General features: G+C 42.8%; 1 protein-coding gene across 2 annotated transcripts in view; it reads left to right on the top strand.

The window, feature by feature from the left end:
• Nucleotides 1-18,352, top strand: part of LOC146194771 (monocarboxylate transporter 9-like) — a 71,926-nt gene that overhangs the window by 20,999 nt on the left and 32,575 nt on the right. Inside the window, exons 2-3 of one of the 2 annotated variants that reach the window (XM_084597537.1) lie at nt 8,702-8,937; nt 17,576-17,719. In XM_084597537.1, coding sequence (XP_084453663.1) covers nt 8,702-8,937; nt 17,576-17,719 — 380 coding nt within the window. Of the gene's footprint in view, nt 1-8,686; nt 8,938-17,575; nt 17,720-18,352 lie in introns of both variants that reach the window. The other variant, XM_084597536.1, reaches the window with a different exon arrangement.

The raw sequence follows: 18,352 nt of genomic DNA, 5'->3' as shown, positions 1-18,352 counted from the left end.
AAAGGTCCTGTTTCTCCTTAAAAGACTCCTGTCACTCCTGTATATTGCATGTGAGATATGTATTAGTAGTTATCGGAGTTGTGGCTCTGTCATCTGTACCATGACACCGAAGTTAGATGTGCTCCTATGTCATCAGGATTTTGTTATGTAAGGTAGCGAAGGCAAAGGTTGATATATGCATGTGATTTCCCAGCTAAGCTGCATGATTTAAAAAACATTTTTTTTAATGCGAAAGAACTGAACATAACTGAAAGTTTATTTTTCATTGTCGATCTCTGCATGGACCAGTAACGGTATGCGTTAATTACAACCAACAATCGCTGCACATCGTCCGACCATATGTTGCACGTTCATATCTGAAACTGATGACGAGCCTGCAATGCGAAAGTGCTGGAAATAAATTCGCCTCTCGATAGGAACATGCACGTATGCTCGAGCATAAGTCAAAACGCGTCTCCCGCCCGCCGATTTATTCATTGATAGTTGCTTATAACAGCTATGCTTATTTAAAGGATTGCATATGCAAAAGACGCAGTGGGAAGTGATATAGTGCCACCGCTGCTTGGATGGCAGCATGTGAATCTAAAAAATGCACTGGGATATGTGGTGCTGCACGAGATTTCTGTCCAGTAGAGCGAAGCACGCACTCTAATGCGACGAAAAAATTGCCAGGACATGATATATTCGCATATCATAGATGTACGTGTAAAACTGATACGTTTGAACAATGAATTATATTGGCTATCTCTATGGGCTAAAAAAAGGTTCACCGTGTTTACATGGACATCGTTGAAGGACGACCTCACTCGAGGAAAACATACAAAGCGCGAATAGAGAGAGAGAGAGAAATTTAGTATTGATTGCGTCCCGCTAACTCTAGTACTATCAGTTGGACATTATCCTAATCCGATTTGAGTTTTCAGAAGCCATCAGGCACATCCAGCTCCATGTTGTCCTCATCAGGGCTGTGCGTTCCTGATGGTATCGGGGTCCCTCCGCGCTGCCTAGCTTCTATTGGTGATGTTTTGACCTCATGGTTGTGTACTTACAACTGCGCCCACAGTGAAGAACCGTCATAGAATTCATGAATTTGACTTAGATTATTACCATCTGGCAATGGCTCAACAGCTATAGTCTTCTCGGAGCTACATTAGGTAATCTGGCCTTCGCCAACTTGCAGTCGAACGCGATGCGAAATAGACGAAACAATTTTTCACTGTCTCGAATGGTTATCATGGGCGAAACGAACTTCGTCCCGTTTTCTGACAAGGTGAATGTGCAACTCTTTTTCTTGGTTTCCTGTTGTAATGATGCAACTTCACCTCTCAATATCTTGACATAAATTTTCTTTATTAACCGGCAACTACTCAGTGGGGCCTTTTTGCTGATTGCGTTGCTTTCTATTTACTCTGAGACAACCCAACAGGGAACCTGCAAAACTTCGCACTGGCAGAAACAAATTTGCAACAGGTGAACACTTCAAAGAAGTTCAGCTGGTTGCTTTGCAGTTACGAATTCGGTGTGTACCAATAGGACAGGAGATCACGGAGGTTTCCGGCATGGTAGCTTTTAGCGCTGTAGCAATCTCAGAAGGTACTTGCTTCAGAGGTGCTACCTTGCTGGTTCTCATGATCTTCCCTGTAGCACTGTTGGATGCGGTGTGTACGACCGTGTCGTCGTGTGCCTGACTCTTAGTTGGTTGAGGAACTGTTGAAAGTCATGCGAGGTAAACTGGGCCATCAATTTCTAGATGTAGCCATAAGTTGCAATGAGGGTTTCCAGGCACTATAGTTTTTGTAGTGCTTGTTGTGCGTGTAAAACGGACCAGTACGTGGTAACACAAGGGCACCAAAAGTAAGATCTAAGCAGCATCTCCATGCATATTGTGGATGTAGAGCCGGCAACAGCGTCAAAACCTCCATTTGCAAACGCTTGACATTATGACTCAGTGACCCCACTGTAGACATCCTCGTTCTTCTGAAAAAGCATCTTTGCGCGCAAAATATGCTTGCATTTTGGCGGGGTATCTGGCTGGCCATCCAGTGAGGGTATATTGAATCAACTTGCCACAAAGCAAGATCGTGCTTAATTTCTTTTGCAACTGCATCGCACTGAGCGGCGTTGCCGCAAAAAAGCCAAAACCCTCATATTTGTCTTCATGTGTTTCTCGGCCACGTGATTGCCGTTCCTCTTTCTAAACTTGAGATTGTATTGATACGTGGCATCCGCCAACCACCGTTGAATTCTTGGAACTCGAAGCGCCGACACCGGCTTATCTTGTGCGAGCACACCCAGAAGAGGCCTGGGAACTGTGTTAAGTATGAGGCAACGGCCGCACAAGGAGCAGGGAAAACGTCGTAAGCCAAAAATAAATCCGACAGCTTGAAACCGCCATCTTGTTGGCGGGTTTTACGGAACCAATATTTTCTTAAGCTCCTCGTACGCTTGACACCCGCCAAATAAAGGAACACCTTCAACGTTTTCGCTTCCATGTTTCATTGGTATTGACATCCACTTCAAAGCTTTCGAAGTATGCCTATGCGTTGTGAGTTTTCACATTTAACTTCGGCATGCTCCAACAACGCCTCGAAGCATTAGGTGTAAGCATTGCGAAGGAGCAGTTCTGTAATCTGTACCGATGACTACTTCATCATTCACCTTGTTGTTGCTTCTGTGTAGATCCAGGCTGTTTCTGAGGCTACCCTGCTCCAGCGGCATTCGTACCGAAGTGCTGCGAAAACGATCCCGTGCTCGATCTCTTTCAGCCATCACATTAGACCAGAAACTGGCAGAGACGCCTGAAAAGGCGGCCGGTTCCTGTGAGAATGGGCTTGATTTTTCTTTCAGCGTTTATCTTAGGTATTGTGCGCCAGCAGCGCTTTGACGTCAGGGTGATGTGCTTTTTTATTTTACTTGGACTGCGCGCACCAAATGTCGATGGGTCTGCAATCAGAGCAGATACCTTGTTTGTCGACCGCTCTAAATGTTTGCCAAAACTGAATTCACACTAGTATAAAGCAAGCCGCCACAATTGGGAATGTCGCCTTGCTTTAAAATACCTAAATACCTTTTCCATCTTTTAGAGTCGGCAGTTTTCGAAACAGTGAAAAGAATACAGAAGTTCCTTTTTTACTGAAGTAATACACTCTGAAGGGCTAGCTGGTTCAAACTAATTGAACGAGTAAAACTGCGCGAAAAAGACTGGACGCAAGAATCACACAGGCACAAACAAGGCGCAGACTTCCAACTTTTGGAACTCTGCGCCTTGTTTGTGCCTGTGTGTTTCTTACGTCCCGTCGTTTTCGCGTAGTTTTACTCGTTCCTTTTTTAGCCCCCCAGCGCAGTGAACTGTTCCCCAGTCCAATACACAGGCATGAAAATTAGAAATAAAAGCGCATACGTGCCAGCTGTTCCTGGGTGTAGATGTTATTGCAGCCCGCCCTTACACCCGACTTCTAGAAACTGTTAAATTGATAAATATACATTTCTTTCTTAGCAGTAAAACATACGAATTAGATTCGCTTTCTGGAATATTGACAGTTCAGAAGCGTCCGGAGAATACCTTTGAATCATTTATATTATTTCGTCCCTTCGACATATAATGCTTCGAATAGCTTATCACATAATGCAATCACATCGGCAGCATAGTTGCATATGGCGTAATTTCATTTCTCCCCATAATAACATTCCTTCCACTCCTCCTATGCTAAGGTGCGTCTTCAAGGCTTGCTCTACACTGTCCATATCACAAATCTCATAGGCTATGAATTACGTTCTAGTAAATCTACATTGTCAACTTAGCTGCACAGGACTTCATGTTCATGCGTTTCTTATTTATTCGTGCACTACAAACAGTCGTAAAACTTTTGCCCAGCCTGGTTGCATACTGGTTATAATGTTGTCGTTTTAAATTGTTAACGTTTCCCACTCACTAAATCTTGTTCTCGCCTAAGGTATAATATGTGTTCTATTCAGATGCTTTTTTTTTTTCAGCGCTAACTCCTCTTCCAGCTTATTTCAACGTCGTCTCCCGAGGCTGAGAATGAAATATCCCCATATTCGAGAGGTCAAGATCATACGTACGGCCGTGCTCCTCAAGTTGCCCCGAACACCCGCAGCACATATAAAGGAATAGGCACTGCACATACGATTTAGGTACTCTGCATTAGAGAATGAATAGCACCTAAACACCGCCAATCTTCTCCTGACTATAAATATAATATAAGCAGAATATGAGCCGCTGAATGCGGAGTAACCACAGAACAGCATAACAAAGCATGGGAGCCCTCCGTAGCTCGTTTTGAGTTCCACCTAGTCTTATCGGGGCACGTTTACATAACAGCGCAAATATCTGGCGTCCTTACACAGCCCTCAGAGATTATGGCGCCCGAGCATGAAGGCCTGTTCAAGTATCTCTGCCCCTCGACGGCACGGGCGAAGTACACAATGGACATATGTAGTTTTGCTAATAGCTCCACTGGACTCAGCCCCAGTGATTCTCCTGTGACAGAATTTTAGAAGTGCAATTTGTTAGGCTAATATCTCAAGATATTTTCCCTTTTATCAGATCTATTTACTCGTTTTTTATTGCGTTTTACAAGTTTCCAAAGATTATTCTTAAACAATGCTGTCTAAATCAGCAAATGCGATGCTTTTTAAATAAGCCCAATATTTAAAGGGGTTATTTAGCAAGTGACAATGGTCGCATTTTATTCGCCAAGTATATAATGCCTCGGCACGCAACCACCAATAATTTGCATTCGTCGTGCACTCAAATTGTTCATAAATGTTTGATGTCAAAATACTAGAATGCGGTGAAAATTTGGGAATGCTACTTTTAAGCTATAAACACCTTCCTTCATGTTTTATATTCAGTTTAATTATCATTCCACCGGGTACACGGTACTTTTTTTCTACACTTGAGTCGGGGCATGAAAAGGCATATTGAAAATAACGCTACCAGGTTTTGCTACGTATAGGTTTCCATGGTGTTACATTCATCATTCCTGTCTTGACCTAGGCAATGCGCATTCCTCAGTAATGCCCACGGGTGATTCATAAGCTTCTGGCGGTGGTCAGATGGTGCTGTTTAACAGGGATTGAGAAAACGTCTTGTGTAGATTTAAGCGACCACTCTCACAGCAGTTAGACACCAGGCGGAGAATATGGACGTACAAATTTGAATTTCGAAACCTATATAAATTATATTCGGTAGCCGACTTTATTCATCACATAGATTTTTACCATTATGCCCAGAAAGAATCAACCGTCAATGTCGAGCATTTTAGGGTAAATATCACCACTTCGCTCCTTCTGTCTGAGGAAATGGGGTTCTTCGTTTTCAGACGCAGCAGAATTTCAACTTTTCAATAAAGTTTGGGGTAAATCCTACTTCTAGGCAATGACAAGTCCCATTGATGTCCTGCTGAAAAGGAAAAAGGCGCAAAACATATATAATATGCATATTGTACTAATTTTATGAATGGTTATTACTAATCTATTGTAAGAATTTTTATTTTTAGCTTTTTTAATTTCGCTCTACATTCGTTATGCATTAAACGTGTAAGACATGTCTGCGAAACACTAATGTTTAGCATTATTTACTATGAGCTACCCACGGTATAGGTGCCCTGTTCAAAACTCTCTTGTCCTTAAAATAACAACTACAAATATGAATGAATTGCGTCGCTTTGCGAAACGGCAGACAGATCTTTTGAGATCGAACTACTGACGAGGAAGTTGTAGACTTGGTGAAAACACTTCCGTAAACGAGAACAAATAACTGACGTTTCCGAAACGCTGATGTCCAACCTCTCACTTCGCTGTTCTTAAAACATATCGTGGATCACTACCCAAATATATGTTGCTTCAAAGTTTTACCCAGCGTCTTTAATGAATCAGGTACTCTCGAACTAAGCAACAACGTTTAGTGAGGGGTCTTTGTATATAACCATGTTACTGTGTACGGAATTATTATTTAAAAAGAAAATGAGTCGATACAACAATACACAAAAACTGACTAAGAAAAAGAACTTCACGCTGTTGCTTAGTTTTTTTTTTGTCCGGTGATCCTGGGTTTTGGAAGCTTTTTTTGCTTGTTTATGTGAACATGCAAACCACAACATCACGACATATCCGAAGTGACACTTCATGGAAAGTCTTTTATCAACCTTGTGGAAAAAATAAATCAGCACTTTCTTATTTGCTCTCAAATTGAAGCGCGTACAGTGTTTCGGATGAAATTGATCACTGTGTATATCGTTCTCCACAATGAGCGTCATAGAGGGACGCACTACATCGTGAAGAATCACTAAGTTTAAGCTATCCGATGATTATTCTTGCATGAAATCTTAGGCTGATATGAGCAGAAGATAAAAAAAAATGTCAATCAATTACGTGTTAAAAAAAAACCGTTTGTAGGGCTTTTTAAGTACACTAACAGGAAGGGAAATAAAAAAATGAGTAAGACCATACTCTGGGACTAAACAGGCGACATGCAATTTTACGGACGTAATTTTACTTGGTAAGAAGACAGCGTAAAAAAGACAAACACAAGAGATGACACGACACAAGTGAACGCTGCTATAAACCTATTTTATTTTGTCTGCAAGTCACATATATAAAAGCAGTCACATGACATGTCACACTAGAAAAGCGCCAACTATATTTCACTAAAATAGGTTGCGCCGCCTCAGAGTGTCACGCGATATGACAGCTTATATATATATATATATATATATATATATATATATCGCTCGAGCACGAAGAAGTTGGGCGCTGCCTTGCTGATTCACCACGCCTGACGCTCCGCTGCGAGCTCCTCCTGAGCGGCTATATCCATCTAAATAAATACACCCCTACAATATATATATATATATATATATATATATATATATATATATATATATATATATATATACACACATAATGTGTGTGTGTGTGGGGGGGGGGGGAGGGGCTTACTGACAAAATGAAATAAGTTGATAGTAGCGTTGTTTTGTGTCGCGTCCTCTCCTGTGGTCTTTTGCACTTTATTCTTACCAAGTATGATTGACCAACTAGCCCAGCACTATGTTATTGAATTTTACTTCACAGCGTGATGAATGACTGTAGGTTCTGATGCATGCCAAGCCCAATGTAGATTTTCTTAGATATCTTCAAATAATGTGAAAAACATGTACACAATAATTTAAAATAATGTCTTCAGTCACCTTTATGTTTTAAAACTAAGCATTGCTCCACAAGAATACATAATTAAACGCTCCTTAAGGAAATCTCTTCGTAAGCACAAGCACTATATAGGACATAATTTTGATCACACAGATATTCATATATTTTTCTTTTTTCCCTCACGCGATTTTGGACAGGAACTCACTGCCACATCATTCCCCACTGCTCGTATCCGATGAGTGACTGTATCAACTTTCGACACTATCTGTGACGCGTTATGTTGTTGACTTTGCTTATTTTTTCTATTCATCTGGAGCCTTGATGCGTTAATTCACTTCATTTAGTTTTCTATAAGTATTCATTTCTCGTTTTGCTTCTTTTGGCGTGTGTTTTGTAAATACCAACGCTGTCTAGGATCGCAATTTTTTGCACTTTGCTTTTTAACGAGCCCCTCCTAATGTGGACCATAGTTGGTCCACATTATGTGCTAAATAAAAAATATAATAAAATAAATAAATTCACGTGTGCAGTAACAGACTTGCTAATGTACACATCAGGAATTATTATTTTTATAGCACTTTGTAAAGATATGCCATGGATTATAATATTGCTTTGTGTGTTCATTTTTGTGTCAACTCAATGGTGTTAAAAATATATGGGACGCCAAAAACACCAGAGCACTGGTAAATCCGAACTGAAATAAATTCGAAAGTGCGAGTTTTGTTGCTGCTTTTGTTGGGACAGAAGACACGTCATTATCTCCCTTTTCCTTTTTTAATTTGTTTATTATTACGTCATATTTATTAACGTTTTTTTTATTTCTTTTAATGTTCTCTTTTCTCTCAACGCCCTGCAGCTTCTATACGCTAAAGAAGGAAATTAATAGGTGCGCTCCAAGAGCAGTGGTTAGAGCCCTCGGCTTGGGCAGAGAAGTGTGGTGGACCCCGCCCTGGCATGAATTTTTACGTAACTTTGAGTTCAGTGACAAGGTCTGGTGACACGCTCTCGTGGCGCCATTGATGAGCAAGAAACGCTTTTCTATTGAAGAATGTGCTGTATCCGATATTGTTGATCATATATTGTCAGCATATTTGGAACACTTGTTTTTACGGCTTTTTATCTGACTAAGTTTCTTATCGAAATCAAACAGACTACCTGTTGAACAGGGAAAACAACTTTTTAATGACCAGACACCAGTTACTTCTATTCACCTGCCTCCCTCAAGAGGCTGTAAAAAATAATCGTCCTGTGCATGATATACCTGAAGTTAAATTGTCTACCGCACAATTTTGATATGCTCTGCGGAACAGTTATAGGAGAAAAGTAGCTAGAGGAAGCTTCTGGGCACCTTCAGCTAGTTTTGTCTGTACTGCTGCTGAAGGCAAAGCATCGTAATTACTGAACAAAAATCAGCCCAAGGCTTTCCTATTTTGGAAAATTCCATCTGTCACGGTACTTATTATGAATCGTTTATCAGCATGTACAAAAAACCAATTTTGATTCCTTGAATCTTCAGAAATTTCCTCTCAAGCACGATGCCAGAATATGGAACGAAGTCCGCGGTTGGGCCTGCTGGTAAATGCCCCCGTGGTGTTGTGGACAAGTGCTGGAGCGTACCCGTTGTGTCTGCCTGCACCGCTTTCCTGTCCTGCATCGCAGCATCGAGCTACGGATACCTTTACGTACTCTTCATAGAGAAGTACGGAATAAAGCGAGAGCAAGCAGCATGGCCCCAGAGTTCGATGGTTATCGCTGGCGGTTGTTCAGGTGAGGATGTACGTAGTTCATTCATTAGGAACGGCGCACATTACAATCGTTGCACAATGCGTCACATCCGGTTTGGAACACGGTTTCACCAGGCTTTTTGTTTAAAAAATGTGCTTTATTGTTCTGCCTTATTTTTGATGAGTGAAAGAGCTTCATAGAACGCAGCACACACTCTCAAGGAAGCTCACAGATTGCCGGCTGGTTGGCTGCTCAACATTCCTGATTGTGCTGCAAACGAGAACGGAGATATTAGAACTGACCCTTCGAGTCGGAGCCTGCTCAGGATCTCAGCTTTTAAGAGGGCAATGGTCTTAATTACCGATATTAAAGCTTATCGATGCCCTCCTCTTATTCCTCATGAGAAGACATTGAAAACTCTTGAGAGGCCCGTGAGGGTCCACGGACGTCAGGATTATCTAAAGTACGGGACAAATTATATCCTGGGCCTAATAATAACAATAATAGTGATATTAATGAAGAATAATCCTAGAGCACTAATGGTACAGCGGTAAAGGCGCCGTTCTCCAGGGAATCTCGTGGTGCCGGTGTCGGCATTGCGAGTACACATGACCGAGCACCAGAGTGCACTTGGTCGAGCACAGAATAAACATAAGTGATACCATGCTCACTCTTCGAGAGTCTCTGTCTCAACTGAACTAGCTAATCGCCAAATTGGAGATACTTCGTGACGAACCTACTTAGTATTCCAGTAACCCGTGCGCGGCACCGGTCGTTCTCATCAAGAGAAAGAATTGTACACCGAAGTTTTGTTTTGATTGCAGCAAAAGAAACAAAATGACAAATAGATGTTTTCTCTCACCTACGGATAATCTGCGCATACCTCTTCCGCTTTCCAACGAGGGCTCCGAGATTTGTTTATTGGCACATTAAAGTAATTAGGAGAATCGGAAAGAAAACGGCATTGTTACTCAGAATAGAATGCTCGAGTTTAAAGCTATGCCGTCGGATCTCTGCATTGCACCCGCCACCTTCCAACAGATTATATACCCCGTCCATGCAGATCTGAAGCCGCAGATATGCCTCGTGTTCCTTCACGACGTAGTGCTTTTTGCTCCAGCGTTCCTAGAGTGCCTTCCGAAAATAAAATTCTGCAGCAATTCACAAAACCTTCTCAGCTTACCATAAAAACAAAAATTGCCACTGCGCGTACACTGAACTTGTGTGATTGGGCATATAGTTTAACTCGCGCTGGTGTTCACCCTATCCCGAGAAAATAACCACTATTCCCAACCTCCCTCTGCCGCAGGACACAAAGCTCTTCGACAATTTCATGCCTACTACACAGGAACTATATGAACCATGGCCAGCATTGTCAAGCCCTTACGCGCCTTAGGACAGGCACGTATATAAATTGGTACGCAACACGAGCAAAAGCAATTTGAAATCCTTCGTTGACTATTACAAGCTCCTACAGCACTGGCACACATCGACTAAAATGCCGAGAAGAAGCTTGCTAACGATGGAAGCAAGGCATGTCTTGGCGTCATTCTAGTAAATCCAGGGCGGCCAAGCACACGCTATCGCATACGACAGTCGTTCTTTGTGTACAGCTGAATGTACCCATTCATTGAGAATTCATGTGTAGGCATTCTAAGAGCGACATCGAAGTCTCAGTCTTATTTTTGAATAATCTCACTGTCTATTACGCGCTGTGCGGTCAAGCCAATCCGAAGATCCGTCAGCCTGTGCTGTGAAAAGTAGTCTACGACTGCAGGAATTGGACATACGTTTCATGCTCAAGTCTGGCCGCCAGCTATCAGACGCGGATTGTCTCTGGCGTGCTCCTGTAAATCTTCTCTGATGACGATACCTACTGCGCCATAGCCATCGCAACATAAAATATTAGCACCACAAACTTCATCACATCATAGGCTTCCTAAATGGTGCTTGCAATACTGCCCTACCAGCTTGTGAGGGGAAATTGCAAACCTTTCCAGTATCAACCAACTTATCGGCATTTACCAATCATCCGTACCTTTGCAAGGATGCATGCGATATGTCAGTACCCTCATGCCAATGCAAACGTAGCTGCACAGTCACTCCAACCATCGGATGAAACATCATAGGGCTCTCAAACGAAAGGTTTAAGCAGCGTCTCAGTGCAAAGCTCGCTGACTTGCTATCAATGTAAACTAGACGCCGCTATAAATCACAGAATGAGGGGCTTCCGTGAATCCCCTTCGAGTACACTACGACAGTAGAAAATGGCAAAGATGTCACCCTTCGGCCTGATTACTGGCAGAGAATTAGCTATGTTGCCCGGCGCTATGCTACCACATCTTCACAACGACAACTAGCATGCTGGTATTTGAACCTTAATGCACCAGCTCGAAAAGGCCCACAAGCTGGCCAATGTTAGCATTCGCAACCAATAACGCCGGAAAGTAAAAAGTGCTAGAACATCCGCCAACCTAATATTCGGCACACAACTGGGTATCATGGGCAGACCTGGATTCTCATTCGAGAACTGAGACCTAGCAAAAGTAATAGGCCGATACATGGGACATACACTGACCTGAGACCAATTGAGTATCTAAACCAAAAGGTGGTTCCGAAAACGTTCCACTGTGTTCGCTCCCTATCCTGTAGTACGCGTGGTCGGCCGCAAACCTTATTAAGACAAATAAAGGGCAACTTTTTGCGCACCAAACTACTGCCCTCTTTCTAAGGTCAAAGCTTCAAGGGTCTCGTGTGACAGAAATGTCTGTGTCGGCGTTGCGGATGTAACCGAAACATCAAGCAGGAAGCAAAGAGTTAAGTTTTCGCACCCTGACGGAACAAATCTCAGTTTCTTCAGATTTCGGGACGAGCGCGCAACAACAGTGAGCGAACGATCCGTGTTGCATTTCTTCGAATACCGGTGGGCCTGATGTACGAATTACCTTATCGCTGCCACCTGATAAGTCGGTAGGCTTTCAGGAAGAAATTTATGGGTATCTGTTCAGCAAATCGCAAATTACATTCCTAATCTGCGTTTTTAGCACTTTCATGCGGCGTTCACTGACAAATGCCGCGATACAGCGGGGATGTCGTATTAGATAACGCGCGAGCAGCATAGCCAAAGGCAGTGCCCTATTTTCTGAAGCTAGATCAGGGTGTCTTATAACACGCAGCTACAAAAATAAATTTAACAAGAAAGATGACACATGTGCAGTATGTGGTAAATCACCTAAAGAATTCACCCTATTTTGCTCTAATTTTATGGTATCCATCCGGAAGTCGGTGCAGGCGCAGTCACTCTTCCTGAAGCTCTGGAGTTTAGAGATACCAGTGCCCGGGTGAATGAACCTGCGGTGGAAGCTAGCAAAAAACGATTGGAAGATTGGTTGCCTAAAAGCAGAAAAGTGGCCTAATGTTAGTAATGTAGAAAGAAAAATTCAATAAATAAAATAATGGTATAGTTACCCAATTTAAAATAATAATTCAGATATACGGGGGGAAATGAGCATGATAGCAACTGCTACCACCTCGCTTCTAAAGGGATGCTATTATATCACTGCCATTCATGCATCCATCCAAAGTGATGTCTCGCGTATCAGGCGAGCTTATTTCGCACGTCCCCGCCCCCCCTGCAAAGTGGTACGTAATCCCTACATCTTCATAGCTCGGTGAAAATGTTTACTGAGAACTCGTCAAGTACCAATTCAAGTTTCTCAATAGACATTGCGGAGCTGTTCTATTCAGTGATCCACTGCAGTTTGTTCCTGGCGGCCCGCAACTGCATCGAACGTTCGGGAGTGGTGTCCTTCCAGAAGGCACGCGGCATTTAAGTTGAAGGGTTCCTTGAATGGCTGAAACTCTGTTTTTCTTCTACCATTGTAACCTTTAAGGGCAAGTTTTATGTACAACGGCGAGATATCTGTATAGGTTCGAACGTGGCTCCTATTTTAACTGAGATATTTTTAGCTCAAGTTGACACTGAACCTTCGTACGTTCTTACTGATGACCGGATCACGCATGTTGTCAGATACGTTGACGAGTTGCTAATCCTTTTGAATATTAACCCTGAAGATAGTTTACAGATGACTGCGAATGAAACTTTAGCGTCCTTCGAATCCGCAGACACTAATCTTAATTTTATTTTTGTGCTTCCGGAAATCTCTCGTTTAGAGTTTTTAGACTTAAAATTGTTTTTTTCATACAGAGGGCCATCTATGCTGAGCCTATATAAAAAGATTTAGGAAGGCTCTTTTACTTTATGATTTTTCCTACTCAAAGCTCGTAAAAAGGGGTATCGCATCCTCGGATGTCAAGTCCATACATGGTGAAATGTAGTTTTACCAGTCAAGTCGATCGGCATTAATCTTCGGGTTTTCCTCCTGCTCTTCTGAAAGCTTTTGCATAATCTTTGCTGAAAACCATATGGTTGAAACGAAACCAACAGGAACTCACTGAAAGCAAGAGGAGGAAGTTTGAAGTTCTTTCTTACGTGCACAAGACCTCGCACGGTTTAAAGAAGGTGGAAGAGAACTTTAGTGTCAAATTATTCTTTACCGCCTTATGTAAACTGTCGTTTATGCCGATTAACAAACAATAACCTGCAAAAGAAAGTAGGGTGCGGAGTCAACCACAGACCTAAGTTTGTAACCTGTAAAACTGGAGTTAATTACGAGATCATATTCAGCTGTGGTTCCGTATATGTTAGGAAGACGCCTTCAGAAGAACAATACCTCTTTGAGCCAGCACGGCGACAGCATTTAGCAAGACACTGCCGGTTTCGTAAGATTAATGACAAAATAAAAAAAGTATTTTGTACGCCGCTTTTCAAGCAAACGAAGAATATAGGCTGCGCGAAGGACAGGAAGACACGCGAGATTTTTAAAGCATTGCAAACTACTAGATAGGATGCAGAAAAATGTGTTAGCGAGGCATCAATTCCCCTGCGTCAGAAAGAACTTGACTTTTTGTGCTGATAAGATAGGGTACTTCTGTTTCTGGCATTCAGTTTGGTTGCGCATGCGTTATGCTCTTGGAGGAAAGACGTTTCGTTCAATACATCAGTTGTTAGTCTATGCTCGTCCTGTCTGGCTCTTTTCTTTGTCCTGTCTCCTGCATAGCTTTATGTCTTCATAATGCCTTACCAACTAGCATCTCATCATCATCATCATCATCATCATCATCATCATCATCATCAGCCTGATTATACCCACTGCAGGGCGAAGGCCTCTCCCATATCTCTCCACTTAACCCGGTTTTGTGCTAGCTGCATCCACTTGACCCCTGCGAACTTCTTAATCTCATCCGCCCACCTAACTTTCTGCCGCCCCCTGCTACGCTTTCCTTCCCTTGGAATCCAGTTTCTTACCCTCAGCGACCATCGGTTATCCTCTCTTCGCACTACATGTCCTGCCCATGTCCATTTCTTCTTCTTAATTTCCACTAGAATGTCGTTAACTTGAGTTATTTCTCTGACCCACTCTGCACGCTTTCTATCTCTTAATGTTACCCCTACCATTTTTCGTTCCATAGCCCTCTGGGTTGTCCTCAACTTAAGTAGAACTCTCTTGGTTAGCCTCCACGTTTCAGCCCCATAGGTGAGTACAGGCAAGATGCAACTGTTGTATACTTTCCTCTTGAGCGATACCGGTAAGCTGCTAGTCATAATCTGCGAGTGCTTGCCAAATGCGCTCCATCCCAATCTTATTCTTCTTGTTATTTCCTTTTCATCGTCCGGATCTGCGGTTACTACCTGTCCTAAGTAGATATATTCGCCTACTACTTCCAGTATTTCGCTACCTAATGTAAACTCCTGTTCCTTCCCAAGGCTGTTGAACATTACCTTAGTCTTCTGCATATTGATTTTCAAGCCTACCTTTCTACTTTTCCTGTCTAGGTCATCAATCATTATTTGCAGTTCATCTCCCGAGTTGCTTAGCAAGGCAATGTCATCAGCAAATCGCAGATTACTGAGGTATTCTCCATCTAGCCTTATCCCTAACTGCTCCCATTCCAAGTCTCTGAATACTTCCTCTAAACAAGCTGTGAATAGTACTGGGGAGATTGTGTCTCCTTGCCTAACACCTTTCTTTATGGGAATTTTGTTACTTTCTTTATGCAGAACTATGGTTGCTGTGCAGCCACTATATATATCTTCCAGCACTTTCACGTACGGCTCGTCTACCCCCTGATTTCGCAATGCGTGCATCACCGCCGAGGTTTCAACTGAGTCAAATGCTTTTTCGTAATCAATGAATGCTATGTATAAGGGCTGGTTATATTCCGCGCATTTTTCTATCACCTGATTGATGATATGGATATGATCGATAGTAGAGTACCGTTTCCGAAACCCTGCTTGATCCTTTGCTTGATTGCAGTCTAAGGTGATAGAAAAACACACTTCTCATCACACACTTCTAAAATCCCAAAGAACATCATCATCACCACCACCACCATCTTGCGAAAAGAACTGATGCAAAGGCTTTTTCTGCCTAGAATGCACGATATTGCGCACCGTCTACCAAGGCAATAAGCTCTTATTTGCTGTTCTTTTCTGCAAGTGCATGTGGCCCGTCTACATCTGCTCGGCGACCGGCTCAACCACATGCCCTCAAGCCCAGAAGGTAGACGCGAGGATTAGGAGTTCAGAGGTGGTTCGGGTTAAGCGGCGCAAAAACGCCGAGATAAGGACAAGATAGGCTGGTGCAATGCGCCGCAAGTGGGCCTAGTACTGAATTATCGCGCGAGGGAGGTGGGAGCAATGCCCCCTTAAAGGGCCAAAGACGCTGGGTTCCGGGGCTAAGCCGGCGGACGCACTGCAACAGAAGCGGGCCGGGCCGAATATTCTCAGTGCCGCGTGGTAGAGATGAAAGCAAAAATTCACAAGTGAACTCAGGGCGCCGACCTTCGTGCCCGATATTCTTACCGCTGTCAACTCTTAAAGGGGAAGGTTCAGCGTCCTATCAATTTAGTTTCAGTTGACTTTTCTAGCATAGGTGGGAGGATGGTCATTTTACCAGTGGCGCTATGACACAATGCATTCCTCGTCTACGTTCTGTGCTGGTCTCAAGCGCGTGTCTCTCCAAGGTAAAGAATCTGAAGTACTAGTCGGGGCAACTTACGTTAAGCCTCCCCTTCCCTAAGCGCATTGATGTTATGTAGCCCTGTGTGGGTCTTGCCCAGATTTTGCCCTCGTGGCAATATCACTTCGGTGTGCAGGTAGCCTGCTTTGTGCGGTTGCTACCAGAGCCTGTTTTTCAATAATTTTATCACGCATTTAAACTCTGTTAAAATGTTTGCGTTTCATTTCATGTCTATAGTATTCTGAGTGCTGAGCTTATGCAATGGTGTAAATGAATATACACGATTAGGTGCACAAAAGCTTATTTTCCACCCTTTCCACATTCTGAGCATAAAAACTAATACCCTTCGCCTAATATACGAGATACTATGAACATATTTGTGTTGATTATGGCCAATGGTTGCAGAGTCACCTTTGGCTGCTGCTTGCATGTCTGTTTTGAATTCGTGTCTTAAAACAGATTCATCACATCTTAGCCAAACTGTGTATATACTACAAGCCTTGAAAGCCACATCCTCCTGCTAAACATTTTTGCAAAGTGCCAAGACCACTCTTTCACAATATAATAAAAAGCCTTGCGTCTAAATTGTTACTAACTTAGTTTCGGCAAATGACACAATGCACTGACGCCCTACGTTTCCTAGCTTGTCTGTGCGCCTCAGCACTTTACCACCGCGTTATGTTTGTCCACATATGTTTTCTCATTTCAGTAGGTGTTTTACAAAGCCCTTCACCGTAGCACTATAACCAAATAAAAAATATTTTTCTGCCGCCGAGTTTGATCTCTCAAGGTCATGTTTGGCCTGCGTGAGGAGACCTTCTTCCATTATATATTACCTAAATTTGCCACTCAATATATCCAGGTTTCCCTATAAGATTGTAGGTCGATAGTAACGTAACATTAATAAAGTTAGTAGTGGGAGAGGTTAAAATTGTTTTTAATATATTAGTTGCCTCCGACGTTTTTAAGAAATGTTCAATAGAGTAAAGCAAATTCTGAAATATTACGCCTAGCTTCACATCATCAGGACACTGTTTCATATTTACAGTTTTGTTGTCTTTGCCTATCTGTGGCCCCTGATATCTGTTAGGTGCTGCAATTCTCCCGCATTGTAACTGGCTTCTCTAATCTGGCCTTCCTTCTAGGCCTTATGTGCTGTCTGCAGTAAACAAAAATTCAATTCGTTTGAAGATGGATAGTGCGGAATTAACTTACAGATATTCAACTGTTCTAGTGCCATTTCAATGCATAACAGGCCTGAAATCAATATATGCACTTGTCTTGCCGGCATATTTGTCCAATTTCAATCAGCCTGAAATTGTATTTGTACTAAGACGGATTATGTTGTTATGGACTAATGCATAGAATACCTGCAGGCAAGCAGAATTAAAATCGTTCACCCAACATTCTGTTTCAAGCATATTGCATGTTTGGTACCCTGAAAGAGAATGTCCTTATCTCCATAAACTTGATGGTCACATCAATGTGTCACTTGATACATACCAATATTTTCAGATATTATTCGTTTAACAAACGCTAAAATGTTTTAATGAAAACTTATGTTCACCTATCACTTTGCATTCCTCCTTTCTTTGCAGGTCTGCTGGTGAGCATGGTGCAGCACAAACTGTCTCTCTACCAGATAACACTCTTGGGTGGTGTGATGGCTCCTGCTGGGCTTGTCGCGTCGGCATTTGCGCCCAACATTACCTGGCTTACAGTTACGTTCGGAATAGTACAAGGTATGAAAAGAAACTGTTTGCCGAAACCATCGTGGCGCCGTCATTCGTGCTTTCTAAATTAGCCGTGCCGATTCTTTCATATGTGCGCATACGTGAAAACGAAAGTCCAGATGCTACACCTCTCACCTTATGCCATCTTTAATTTAGCTTTAAGTTCTCAGTACGCACAGCTAATAACCGTGTTGTATTTGAATATTTGGTTTGGTTTGTGGGGTTTAACGTCCCAAAGTGACTCAGGCTATGAGAGACGCCGTAATGGAGGACTCCGGAAATTTCGGCCATCATCCTTACTACTGAGGCTTCACATGAGTTGACTAGATGGCTAGCAGCAAATTATAGCTAGTCAGCAAGGTCGTCTGAATGTCTAGAATACCATCACATGCCCCGACACCCTTGCTAGGCCTAGCGTCCTAGGCCTACCCTCCCACTATGCTCAACGCATACACGGTCGATGGAGAGGAGATCTCCCCGGAAGAAGCCACCGACAGCAGCTGGCGTGTAGTGCACGACAGATGCGCCCGAAACTCAAGAAATCATTCACTCAAGAAATCCATCACCCTCCAGTCGGAGATGAAGGAACCTATCTCGCAAGTTCCTCGCCGGCGCACGCCTCGCCCACCGCCATTACCAGCC

The sequence above is a fragment of the Amblyomma maculatum genome, chromosome 3, assembly GCF_055883805.1.
Source record: "Amblyomma maculatum isolate TAMU_Amacu chromosome 3, ASM5588380v1, whole genome shotgun sequence".
NCBI lineage: Eukaryota > Metazoa > Arthropoda > Arachnida > Ixodida > Ixodidae > Amblyomma > Amblyomma maculatum.
Note: the sequence above shows the minus strand (reverse complement) of the source record. Positions and strands in the feature narration are given on the sequence as shown.